Source organism: Chaetura pelagica, unplaced genomic scaffold (assembly GCF_000747805.2).
Source record: "Chaetura pelagica isolate M959 unplaced genomic scaffold, ChaPel_1.0 scaffold120, whole genome shotgun sequence".
NCBI lineage: Eukaryota > Metazoa > Chordata > Aves > Apodiformes > Apodidae > Chaetura > Chaetura pelagica.
In genome coordinates, this window is record NW_009951952.1 from 1,646,711 (window position 1) to 1,660,079 (window position 13,369).

The 13,369-nt window shown below is 40.0% G+C and overlaps 1 protein-coding gene across 1 annotated transcript in view; it reads right to left on the minus strand.

Moving 5' to 3' along the window:
• Nucleotides 1–13,369, minus strand: part of TMEM131 (transmembrane protein 131) — an 81,794-nt gene that overhangs the window by 3,471 nt on the left and 64,954 nt on the right. Inside the window, exons 31-39 of the mRNA XM_009998708.1 lie at nucleotides 8,823–8,998; nucleotides 7,574–7,701; nucleotides 6,061–6,185; nucleotides 5,750–5,908; nucleotides 4,731–4,896; nucleotides 4,278–4,399; nucleotides 4,072–4,168; nucleotides 2,633–2,730; nucleotides 1,140–1,303 (exon numbers count right to left, since the gene is read on the minus strand). Of these exons, the coding sequence (XP_009997010.1) occupies nucleotides 1,140–1,303; nucleotides 2,633–2,730; nucleotides 4,072–4,168; nucleotides 4,278–4,399; nucleotides 4,731–4,896; nucleotides 5,750–5,908; nucleotides 6,061–6,185; nucleotides 7,574–7,701; nucleotides 8,823–8,998 (1,235 nt within the window). The remainder of the gene's footprint in view (nucleotides 1–1,139; nucleotides 1,304–2,632; nucleotides 2,731–4,071; nucleotides 4,169–4,277; nucleotides 4,400–4,730; nucleotides 4,897–5,749; nucleotides 5,909–6,060; nucleotides 6,186–7,573; nucleotides 7,702–8,822; nucleotides 8,999–13,369) is intronic.

Below are 13,369 nucleotides of genomic sequence, written 5' to 3' on the forward strand. Positions count from 1 at the left end.
CTCTTTCCCCCCTGCCCCAAAATCAAAGTATTTAAAGGGAAGGACTGACAATTCTTCTATACCATTTGTCTGGCTTCCATCTCAATGATTCCTGAAGCACACTTACAGGTATTGTTTGGAAGTGGCCAGGGAATAGGTTAGGAGCTGGAGTGTTCTGGTTGTCCTTAATTCCCCCTACTATCAAATGCTTAGAAATGTGCCCTCTATGTGAGCAAAAAGCAAAACTCTCTCCTCACATAGTTTTAGAGAGGTTAGAGCTGCAGCTACACATGACCAGGGCAGGATCAGTGAGTGTGCATCTATAAGAAGCTGTGTGACCTTCTTCAGCTTCCCCTGCCCCCTGCCTTCCCCCATTCCATCGGAACTGCTACCAGGTGAAGTAAACACTGTCTCTTAGTCACTACAAAAACATTTTCAGAAGACAAGATGAAGAATGATTTCAGCTGGCACTGAAGACAGCTGCTGTGGTGTAAGTTTTATTCTGACAGATAAGAGAGTCACAAGGATGAGAGAGCAGCTCTACAATCTGTAGTAAAAGTTGTTTTTTCTTCATCTTTGGCTATGCTCAAGATCTCCATCAAAATTAGTAATCAGTTTAAAGGCTTCCCTTTATGCTCAGTCCTTCAGTGTTTTTTCTAAGCTGGAAAGAATACATTTGAGGTCTTTCAGATTAAGGTTTTTTTGACCTTTTGTTAACATAAAAGTAGGTACAACACTGGATTCAGGAAGGGGAATCAAATCTGAAAGTTACCATGTTGGTAACTGGCCATGAAAATGGAAGTGACAGAGGCAGCATCCAGCCATGGCACGGGAGCAGAACAGCTCTTTCCACAATCCTGAAGCACATGGGAATGGAACACACTTTAAATGCTGAAAGATGCTCTCATGAGAAGTACTTTTATGTGAAGCAATTTACAAGGATTCCTCATCTGCATGTGAGCAGAGTGATTATACTCTTTGTCCAACAGTCATTTCAACTTAACTACACAGAAATATGCATATGTATAAATTCCCTTTTCCTTTATTCTTCACTTGAGTTTTTTCACCCAAATTTAAAAATTCTCTGAATGAAATTAGATGGCAGATAGAGAACAGGTTGGTAACAGAAATAAAACACTGTATTTGGTCTGAATACTTACTGTAGTTGTATGAGTTGGGGAACTTGAGCTTGTTGGCCAGGAGGGTACAGAGTCTGTAGCTGAAGGATCCCAGATGGATGATGGAACATTACTGAATTCACTCCAGTTTCTCTGAACATCCTGCCCATAAGCTGATCGAGCCAAACCAAGTTTGCTAAAAACCTCTAAAATTAAAAAGAAACAAAATTGAGTAAATTTCTCTTCCTCTTTTTCCCAAAGAAGCACAGCAGACTAACAGTCTTCACAGTTATTTCCCGTATTTTTCTAGCAGGTCCTGCTGCAGTGCAAGAACTTAGAAAAGGTCACCCAGCAATAGAGATCTCATCTCACGGGCCCTACATCAGGCAGTGGCTACAAATCATGGTTATAGTGGGAAGCGTTAGACACTCAATGTGTATAACTCCATATTAGCCAATGGGATTTGTTTGGCTCCTGCTGTTATTTACCTAAATGCAAACAGGGAATGAGGCAGAAGCTCAGCAATGCTGAGCTCCTCATAGCAAGGTAACTGCAGGTGGAGCAAGAGACCTGGACGAAGAAGCCTCTCAGAACCACATCGCTCCTTTGCCTTGCAGGGCTCCCTTCTCAAGTAGCTCCTGGTATGGAGGTGGCACTGGCTGTGCCCCAGTCCTGACCCACCTCTGCTATGGGGAGAGGGCAGCCCCAGCACTTGTGGTCCCCACACACAGAACTGATCCCAGGCATCTGACTGCTAATCCTCTAAGTGCGAAGCGCAGCATTGCTGATGCAAAGACTCCACAGCTACTGACTGCAGACCCCCAGCATTTTTCAGTAGACATATGATCCATTTTGCAAATGCCACATACTAAGTTTGCTTTGCTTATCACCCTTTGCAGACACCTTGAAAAATACTTTGCATCCCCACTCACAGCACACAAACTGACAGTAAGTGCCCAGATCATCCATGCCCTGCAATACCACCTCCCTGCTCCAAGGCCCATCTCAGGAGTCACTTATGGAAAGTTTACCTAAATATTTAAATACAAGAATTACTGGCTGATTTTCTCATGCATCAGTTCATCATGCAGCTATACAAACACTAGAGGAAAACACAAGAGGAAAGCAATTCAAGGGATGGACCATTGCCTCATTTATAGAGCAATGGTTTTAAACAGGCGTGAAGTGCTCAGGAAACCACAGGCCTGGGGGCACATTTATGTGCCACATACTGCAGAGCTTCAAGAGAGAGATGGAGAGGAAGACTAAGGAAAAAATTAATATCAACATGTTTTACCGAAACTGAGAAACTTCAAAAATTAGTATTTCCAGGCCAACAAACTTTTAAGAGTTTAGACCAACTCTCTCTGAGTTGAAACACAGAATAACACCACCAAATTTTCAACACACTTTCCTACATAGTGATCCCTTCTAGGAGGAGTGATGGGAACAGTGTCTGTACTTGGAATAGTGGAATTGAGACACTTTTTTAACCTACATTTGAATATAGAAAATATTTGAAAACAAAAACTCACCTCCAGTTAAGTTCAAAGAATGTCCAAACGCAGAGAATGAGTTGAGAGGAGTGAAGTCAGGACTGCTAGGGTTGCTGATAGGACTCCACAAACCCGGGCTAAATATTATGGAGCAAGGGGAAAGCAATTCACAACTCATTAGCAAACTACTACCAACAATATTAGCTCACTGATCTATATACCAAAACATACAGAAAAAGGATGTGTGTGTATATTTAAATATATATATATATATGTATTTTTAAAGGTGACCAAGAGTTAGAAATAAGCTGATTTCCTGTTTTAACAAAAGCTTTCAGTGAAAAAACATTTTTCCTGTGTATCTACTCAATTTAGAGGAATATACCACTATAGATATAATGCTCTTTAATCTGTAGACTGAGCTCCAATGCAAACTTGAGTGGCTCTTTTGCTCATTTTTTCAGAAAACTTACAGGGTCCGAGCCATGGTGCAGGATTTTTGACAAGCAGATAAAATTTAGAGCTATTCAGAAGGGATACAAATGCTCACACTATCTTGTGGGCAAGCTTCTTGAAAATACCCATGAGCTAACTGGAACCAATGATAAACATTTCCAAAACCAAACCGAAACCCCACCAGCAAACTTTGCTCAGAAAAGCAATTAATTTGCATATTGAAACTTGAATTCAAGTCTCTTTCCTATTCCAGAAAGGTTGCCAGACACTCACTGCTTTTTACAAGTGAGACAGATGTGCACTGCCCAAGCATGTCAGGAAAGAGAGTGCCTTGGGGAATGTGACTGAGCACAGCTGTGTTCTACTCATCACACAAAGCCCAGAGATAGATTTGTTCTCAGTGTTAAAACCAGGAGTGAAAGATACTGCTGTACAGCAAGATATTCTTGTTCCACCTCAGCATGACGAAGAACTTCTTTACTGTGAGGGTTACAGAGCACTGGAACAGGCTGCCCAGAGAGGTTGTGGGGTCTCCTTCTCTGGGGACTTTCAAGACCTGTCTGGATGCCTTTCTGAGTGATCTGCCCTAGTTTTGGTCCTGCTCTGGCAGGGGGGTTGGACTCAGTGATCTTCAGAGGTCCCTTCCAACCCCTAATATTCTGTGATTCTGCCTGTAAACTATTCCAAATGACCTTGGTTCACACTCAACACTGGAAGAACCAAGCTGATTTCCCATTGTTTGGATGCCTAGGGAACACGAGACTGTTGAGTTACTGAGAATGAGGGGGAAAAAGTCATCACTGCATCCAGAACACCCCCCTCTCCACATTAGTAGTCACTTGAAAGTTCTTTTATTTTTGAAAGGTGAGAGGTGCTGTACCTAGACTTTAAAAAAGTTTGAAAGATAATAACAAAGCAAACAACAAAAGGCAGAATGAATTCTCTCACTACCTTTAAAATGCCGTTAATAGCCTATCATCTTCTCTAGGGGCCTAGATTTGCCTAGAGAATATATAAATTACCTCTCAGAGCCATCACTGTCAACAACTGTGTGGGAAACACTGATATTGCTGGAAACATCTTTTTTGCTTGGAGAAACCTTTGGTAAACCACTGCCACCTGCAAGAATACAAAAGACAAGTAAGATGAAAAAACCCTAACCCATTGAAATAACAGAATATTCAAGGAATATTCAGAAACATGTAGGACTCCAAACTGGTTCTAGTACCTGGACTCTTGTCATAACCTGCAGCTACAGCAGCAAAAGTAGGGTTGCCATTCCTGCCTGGAAGAGAAGTTGCTGTTGCTGGCTTATGTTTGGTACCATTAGGCTGTTTGCTTTTCACTTCACTTCATGGAGAGAGAGAGAAAAAACAAAAGTAAGGTTTTGGACTTCAGAAGTTTGATTAAAAAAGCAGCAATTCAAGGAAGCATCCACGCAAGTGTTAACAACAGCTCAACAGTTTATATAACTGTACATATTTCCAATATATCAAGTTGTAAGAAACCCCAGAAAAATACAAGTAGCATGGTAAGGTGTGCACAGTAGTATCTGCAAAAAGCAGTTTCCGTGGGTAGAGCAAAAGGGTCTGAGAAAAGGGAGGTGCATTGTTAGAAGCACATGGGTTCCACAAGTGTTCTGTGCTTGGAAAATCAGTAGGAGGTACAGATTTGGACTCACTTGCTGTAGCTGTTCACAATGCTGCTGTAGGTGCCTCCTCGTGGCCCAAAAGTTAAGGATGCAGGAGGAGGAGATGGAGAGGTGGGTGTTGGTGAGGGCTGCCGCTGTTTCAGGAAAGCATCCGCGTTCAGAGTTTGCAGAGAGAGTTTATACAGGTTGTCTGTAGCTAGAAAGAAAAAACACAAAGCACTTCCCTGTAGTAATTACTTTAAAACAAAGACTTCTCAAATGGGAGGTGTTCAAGGCCAGGTTGGTTGGGGCTTTGAGCAACCTGGTCTAGTGGGAAGTGTCTCTGCCTGTGCAGGGGGGCTGGAACTAGATGGTCTTTGAGATCCCTTCCAACAAAACCATTCCATGATTCTATGATTCTGCTGCTCTTTCTGTTCAAACTGAGGAATTAAGACAAAACCTATTCCCAGTGATTGAAGAAGTAGCTCCTTTTCTATATTCACCTAACTATTCAGTTTACTGCCTATTTTCAGAGAGACAGTATCACAACAAAAGCACCAAGAGAAACTGATCTGTACAGAAGTGAGCATTCTGGAGGGGGATGACTATGTTTGCATGTGATGAAGAGGAAGCTGATTTGGCTCCCACACATAGGACTTAATGCAACCAAAAAGCTTCTAATCGTGCCCCATTCTAACAACTGCATTAAGGTGTTTTCAGTGTTCCTTCTCAAGGACAAATAATTTAATTAGTTTCAGCTTTGGCAAAAACCACATTGGCTGTAGAAAACACATTTTGTTTGTTTTCAAGTGGCAATTCTCATTTCCTCAATTTCCGCAGCAGCTTCTGAATCCTATTCATCACTGAAGAACTGCAGAGTGGCCCATGTTCTGCCCAGGTGGTTTTTCAAACCTCCCAAATCACACCAGATGCTATCAATATGAGGCCTACAGCAGAAAGTGGGCACAAAACTATGTAGTGAAAAAAGGGAAGAACAAGAAACAGACCAAGGCTATCTACAAATACTCACTGCAGGAGATTAACTTTGTCAGCCTCTAGTGATTACTTACAGCTGTCAGTTTTATGAAGAGGCACAGAGTCCCACTCTGGTGGTGGAGAATCCTTTTCCCCTTCTGAGCTGCTGGTGTTTCCTAGCTCCTGTCCAGAACCACTAGGGAGAAATTTTGCTACTACTGATGGCCTGCTCTCCATTAACTTACTGTTTGTACCTATGAAATTAAAAGAAAAAAAAGGAAGTCCATGGATAGAAAAATAAACAGCTTTCTTCTCACGTCAGACATAGAATTAAGCACTTAAGAGGTGTTACAGACAACCAGATAAAACCCCCCAGGTATTTACTGAAAAAAAAGCCTCACACTACCTCTTGTTTTGGGGAGGTTTCTTGATTTGGATGTGTTCGTCAGAAGGTGCTGTGCAGAGATCTTGGATGGAAAGGTTTTGCGCTGCTTGTTTTCCAGTGGGGGAGTATAAGATGATTCCAAGGGACTAAATGAAAACAGGGATCCATTATTTTTAAACTCCCTGAAGTGCTGGAGAGGGGATTCTATTATTTATTTATAGATATACATTTAAAATGTTATATATATATATGTCTATGTACCGTATGTCTTACAAAAGACACATGCAAACTTGTGCTAATCTTCAAAGCTATTTATAAGCAGAGTTTTGTGTCTCTCCTACATGCAACTTCACCCTTCCTAGCCTTGGCTCATTTTCTACCCACACTGCTCCCCACATCTATACAGGCTCACTCACCTTCCAGGAGAAGCTTTCACCTGGGAGCTCCAGGGTTACAAAACTTGCTTGATTATACAGAGGCAATAAATGATGGCAACTGCCTTTTATCTACTTGGCCCACTCACCCTCTTGTTAGATCACATACTCCTGATATGCTATTGCACTGAATCTTTTAGTTCATTTCATAAGCCTGTTCAAATCCACCATCAAATTAATTGGGCTATATATTGTTATTTTTCTCCAGCTATTTGATTATGTCTTTCAAACTTTCTAGGGAGGAACTATTTTACCCATTTCTTGTAGAAGAGTTCCAAACCAGCTCTCACTGTGGACTTTGGACACTGTCACATGCCATGAACTTCTGCTTTTTATGATAAAGGAAAGCAGATAATGCTAAGAATAAATACTATAAGGAGGAGACTTTGCCAGGCAATATTTTCAGAAATATTTTGAAGAAAATTAATTTATAATAATTGTAATCCCAGTTAGATTAGTATTAATTATAGCAACAGAGAAAACACAAGCCAATATACCATGCCTCAGTTTGGTAAAGTTCACTTTTGTGGCACTTGGGTATCAATCTGATGTCAGAATTTCAGAATGAAGTAGATATCAGATGACTAAGGTTCTTAATTTTTTCCCTTTCTATCATCTGCAATCAACCACCTGCCAGTAAGGGAACGGGATCAGCAGCAGCAGCCTCCTTTAATAACATATCCAAGATTCATATCCATATCTTACTCTATGATAGGAAAAAGGAAAATGCTGCAATTTCACTAAGGACAACTAAAGGCACTCAGCACTGTTTGGCTGTGCTGCAACCAGAAGCTCCTGTAAAAACATTAACCCTATTTTGTGTATCTGTTACCTGTTACAAAAAGCTTAACATTGCTTAACTCAATTTTCTTCTCTGGATTTGGTTCTCCTTTATGCATTGTATTCCCATTAAACAGTTTATTATATACAAGCTTCAGATATTCCCTGCTATCAGGAAGGAAGAGGAAGCTGCTTATAGGTATCTGCTGTTGGCATTAGCCAGAATGGCAGCCACAACACTTGAATACACAGATTTTTATCAATCCATCTTCTGTTCAAGCATGATGCCTTCCCTACTAAAAAGCTTTTGTTGTGCTTACCTGGATTTTGTATCTGCAGGGCTTTCTTTCTTGATACTTGTTAGCAGTTTTTTAGTTTTCTGTTTTACTTGGACTATTTCATTTTCAGGTTTTTCTGGTATTACTTTTCCCTTTTGTTTTTCAGGTTCCTAGAAAAGATATTATAATAATATGTTAATATTAATGAAAAGTAAAGCCTCTCTTGCATCATTTGGAGAAGCAGACATTGAGATACCTAGCAAATTAGCAGATCTGATGTTTGCAAATACACATCTCCTCAGGCCACAGCCCCTGGGTCTACTCAAAGAGATGCTAGCTCTCTAATGACCTATTCTGTGTCTGCTGTATGCAGTCCAGGCCATCTAAAACAGACTCTCTAACAAAGCAAAGACTATGAGCAACTTCACCATTCAATTTATTATCTTTTTTTTAAACCATACTTCCAAGGCTTTGTGAATACAAGTATACTGTCAGAGCCATACTAATAAATCAAAGGTGATTTTCAAATAAAACCTTATTAAATTCTAATTTTTAAAATATATTACATGGTTTGTTTTTTTTTTCACCCAGCTAGAACTTGTATCTTTTCCATAACTCAAATTTAAGACATGGCAAAATTTAGGTTTGGTTTTCTTCCCTTTCCAATTACCTTTGCTTTTTTCTGGTCCCTTAACACATGATTTAGGACAAAATACTTATGACAACCTGACCACTACATAAATTGTTAGAGCTTTAGTTTATTACCTAGAAGCATATAAGCCAAATGAGTAAAATAAAGTTAGAGGTACTGTCTTAACTTATTAAGGTAACTACTGCCTGCTGACAAGTCACCATCAGTGAATTGACCCTTTGTATGGATTAAGTGCATGGTTATAGCATACACCTTAATTTTCAAGTAGAATTAGCATCCATACTTTGGCATTTTATTCCGCAAACAGCATCAGCAATGAGTGTGCAGAGGGACAATTCCCCCTGCTGACAACTGCTGGCTTACTCAAGCCACAGTCACTCAGGCATTTTAGGTCCTGCGACTACATGATTCAAGCACGTTCACACCCATAGAAAAGCGAATTCTATGGAGAAGAAGCGAGGGCAAGAATTGGGAAAGATATTTTTCAATTAACATTCTTCCTTTTTTAGGTATTATAGTCTATGAAAGCTGGGGGTAGGGGGGAAGGGACTTAAAAAAAAAGACTTTATTCCTACTCCACCTGCATTCCTGGTGACCCACCAGCTGCAGAGGAGCCTCCTTCAATTATCAGTGCTGTACCTCTTTCAGAAGTGGTTCTGTGTCTGGGTTGGAGGTTTCAGTTGTGGTTGAAGAACTGTCATCATCTGCTAAGGAATCCTTCAGTTCATCCTCCTGTTGCTTTCCTTTCCCTCTTCTATCCTTTTCTTCCCGCTTCTTCTGTGGCTTGGCCTTGCGCTGAAGTGTTTTCCCTTTCCCTAGGGAGATACAGATACTTCAGATTCTCAGCAGCAGTACTCTGAGATGGGCCTGTTCACTTCACTTTAGAGGCTGACCCACATGATTAAACCTCTAAAGTCTGTCTGCTACTATAATACACAACTATGTACAGCCACTTCACAGCAAATGTGAGCAACAGCATCAAACCTGAAGAACCCTGATGATCTCCACCATCATGTTTATGCTCCTGAGCCCTACACTGTCTCTGTAGACAGCAGGCACCTGGATATCTGTAATGCTTCTCTGCTCTGTTTCTGGCATTCATCAAACATCTCAGAATCCAATTTGACAGTTTCACCATCTAAGACTAGATTTAAACATGAACTTCAGAAGTTAGTACAAGCTTCATCATCCAAACAAATGAAGAAGATAAATTATGATCAGCATGACTGTCAGTTAAAAATAAAAACACAAGAAAACCAACAAAACAACTTGCACTGAAAAACTAGAGTGGGTGAGAAAAATCACCAATAGTATTTGTCTAGCAAAGATGTAAAAAACCAAAACCCCCTCAAAAATACTATCTCCATATTTTGTTCTTTCACATTGTACTATCTAAGAGGTATGACTAAGATGAATGAAAATCAGTTTGCTTGACAGATTAAAGTGTTACTGCATCTCAAAGTATGGAAAAGAATGCTTTCAACACTTAAAGGGATGGTTAATCAAATTTCTTGAAGCAATCACATATACACAAAATGCTACTTAAACAATTGATTATATTTTTCCTGACATTTCTAGAGATTAAAACGTAGCATAGTATAAGTTCAAAATGTCGCGTTTTAAGAACCTTCAAAATCAAGCCAGAGGTCCTGGCTTGCAAAACAGGCAGGATTAAGCTCCCATGGAATAAGAAAGTCATCAACAAAAGTATCAAAACAGAAAAACTGTGTGTGCATGCACACGGGATCATCATTATCTTACCACTGCCTCTTGTTATTCTTGGGATCATTATCTTACCACTGCCTCTTGTTATTCTCTCACAGGATGACAGCATTCACAATATTCTTGTGTCTTTCATGGGATGGAACAGAAGCCTCTACTAATAAGATCTTTCTTAGATGTTGCCCTCCAGGCTAAGCATTCTCATTTCTAAGCTGCACAGTGCCTGCATACAGCTTCCAGGAAGGATGTAATAGTTCACTCAAGTGAAGACTCAACCTGTGCTGAATAAGTGGATTCAGCCCCTACTGGGATTTGTACCAGCTCAAGTCAGAATTGAGTCTGGAAGCACAGTGATCACCATCCCAGTTCGCTTGGCAAAACGTTCCTCAGGGGAAGTTTGTACCAAAACCTATATTTGCCTTCAGTATTTTGTCAAACACCAGACACATATCAAAGCACAGTGACTTCAAACTTGGTATTTTTCAGACTTAAAATAAATGTTTCCAGTATCAAGAACAACAGAAATAGAGATAAAATATTCTCTTTAGAATGAATGGAAATAAAAGTGTAAATACAAGCAGATCTTTGTATGAACATTTTCTGAAGGTTGGCTTCCAGCTTATTGGGGGTGTTCTGGTTTTGCCTCAGAAGGCCTTGTTCTAAGATTTTCAAATTTAGTCAGCATTGCTAAACAGTTTCCTGTTTACAATTAGAAAATCTATGCAAAATGTTATCATAACATAAAAATACAATGTAAAGCAGCTGTTTAACAAAAATCTACTGTAGCCTGCACAGCTCCTCTAGCAGGTATATTAGGAGACTGAAACAGAAGACTATATAAAGACCAGAATCCTGCACAGGATTTATGACAGACAGTTTTAGTCCAGAGCTGCTGCTTCTGCAAATGTTTGTGACTAGCTCTAGCTATTGATCTAAAGATAAGTATCAGTGTGTATGTAGATCCAGATAGACAATGGAACTTCCCCTGTAGTTTTACATTTTTTAAGATGGCAAATGGAAACGGTCAAGTTTTGATGTGCTGAGCCTTTGCAAGTCAAGCTACAATTTACAGATAATGTTGGGGGGGTTCTGTAACACTTGTTAAGCAAGAAGTCTACATGCATAAATCCGATTTATTGATCTGAATCGCTGAAGAGGCCAAGAAAACTGAGTTGCAAAATATAACATTCATAATATATTGCTGCCAACACAGAACATGTTTAAGTATGCAGTACACCACCATGCCAAAGCACAAATGATGCAAAGCCTCTGTAACAGGAGGAAAAATGTGAATTTATCTGAATGAATTAGTAATCAGGAGAAAGTTACAAAACAGGAAACTAATGTTGAAAAATGGAACCCATTTAAGTGATTAGGAACTAAGTATCTTATGATAAACAACTTTTGAAATTGATAAGACAAATCAACACAAGCACCTGTCTCAATGAAATGCATTTAAATAGATTTGAAAAATGCAATTAAAACTCTACCAACACCTAGGAAAAGCTATTGGCTATAAAAAGCTCCCAAGACATAGACTGCTAGAAATCACTATATGCACAAAAATTAACAAAGGTAAACCATAGTATTTGGAATAGGAATATGCTTTGAAACCAAACTCAGTGGTCCTCATGTGCTGTATAGCAGTTGCATTGTACAGCAGGATTGGAAAGGAAGAGCTGATTTCTTTTTAGGCTGAACTACAAATGGAAGATGCACTCTAGAAGAACCACCTGCCTTTTCAGGCATTCAGTACATGGGCTGGATCAGTCCACTGTAACTCCCCTCAGACATGTCCCATGGGGACCTTACATCTGCACTACCAGCCAATTTACTTTGCAGAGCTCCAACACTGTAATATTTGCTAACATAAACACTGCCTATGAAACCTACCTGCAGTCATGTCATTTGCTGGAGTACTACTTAATGCCTTCTTTGCCTCTGTATTTAACAGTCAGACCAGCTCCCCCCAGGGAGTTCAGCCTCCTGAGCTGGAAGATAAGGATGGAGAGCAGAACAACCCCATAATCCAGAAAGAAGCAGTTAATGATCTGCTTCTGCAGCTGGACAGGCACAAGCCTATGGGGCCTGATGGGATCCACCCTAGAGTGCTGAGGGAGCTGGCAGGGGAGCTTGCTAAGCCTCCCTCCATCATTTATCAACTATTCTGGTCAACAGGGGAGGTCCCAGATGACTGGAGGGTGGCTAATGTGACACCCAAATACAAGAAGATCCAGGGAACTGCCAGCCTATCAGCCTGACCTTGATAACAAGAAAGATCATGGAGAGGCTCATCTTGAGTGAGATCACACTGACAACCTGGTCATCATTCTCTTAAGATTAATTCCCCAAATCACATCCCCTTGTCTAAACTAAAATCAAAAAAGCTCAGAAACAAAGTAGAATATTTCAGTAGGATCCCCAAACCTCTCATCACTTCAGAGCCTCCACTTCGAAACTCCAGATGCATCATCACATCCACTCTGAAATAATTAAGAACTTTCTGCTCATGACTGAACAGAGAGATGCCTTCCTCTTTGGCAGTGCATGATCAAATACTTCAAGTTTATATGCTTTTTCACCATTCATTTTTTTAACTTAATCTCTAATAAGCCACAAAGAATCAGTACTGCCTCTGTACAACACTGCTGTTCAAAACCAGTGAGAATTCATTTAGAAATAAATACATTAAGATTAAATTTATAACCATGTAACTCTGAGACACAACTGAAATGGCTAATACAAAAAGCATGATGAGAAGTGCTACACTAACAAAGTGTTTGTAATAAGGATAAACACTGACTTATACTTTTAAAAGCATATCTAATGTACAGAATGTAATATATTATTTTAAGTACTAGAGAACTGAAAAGATACAAAACCAGTTCAAACCCAGCTCTTAACTTCATGCAAAGATGAATGCAACTTATAAACAAAGGTGCCATAAATAAATTTGCTGACCACCTAAAATGAAGGACTTTCTATAACTACTAGTCTGGACATTAAGAATTCCATTCCCACACAATACCAACCAGGGTTTACCCATCTCTCTCCCTGCCTCCTCCTTGTCTCAGTTTTCATTATACTCGAGGACAGCTTCCTTTTCCTTTCTGTAACCCCTAGGCCCAAATGCAAACAGACAGGAGGGATGGATGCTAAGGCAAAGGTGTAGCAACAAAAAGCACCTTTCATCTTCATAGGGTCAGATGTCTAAATATTCACGCCTACTTCCAACAAAACCTTTCAGCAATTTTGCAGGAAGAATCACAATGTAGCATTGCACAGAGAACTTCCTGCCATAAAATGAAGAAAGGAAGCCTTCAAGACACAGGCACATAGAGCAGGGGAGGGAACAGCTGAGAAGCTATCACTTGCCTCACGATGAAAACATGACCTTTACAGCTGATTAAATCTTGTTCTGCAGCTTACATAATGAATCACCCTGTTAAATAAAACACAATTGT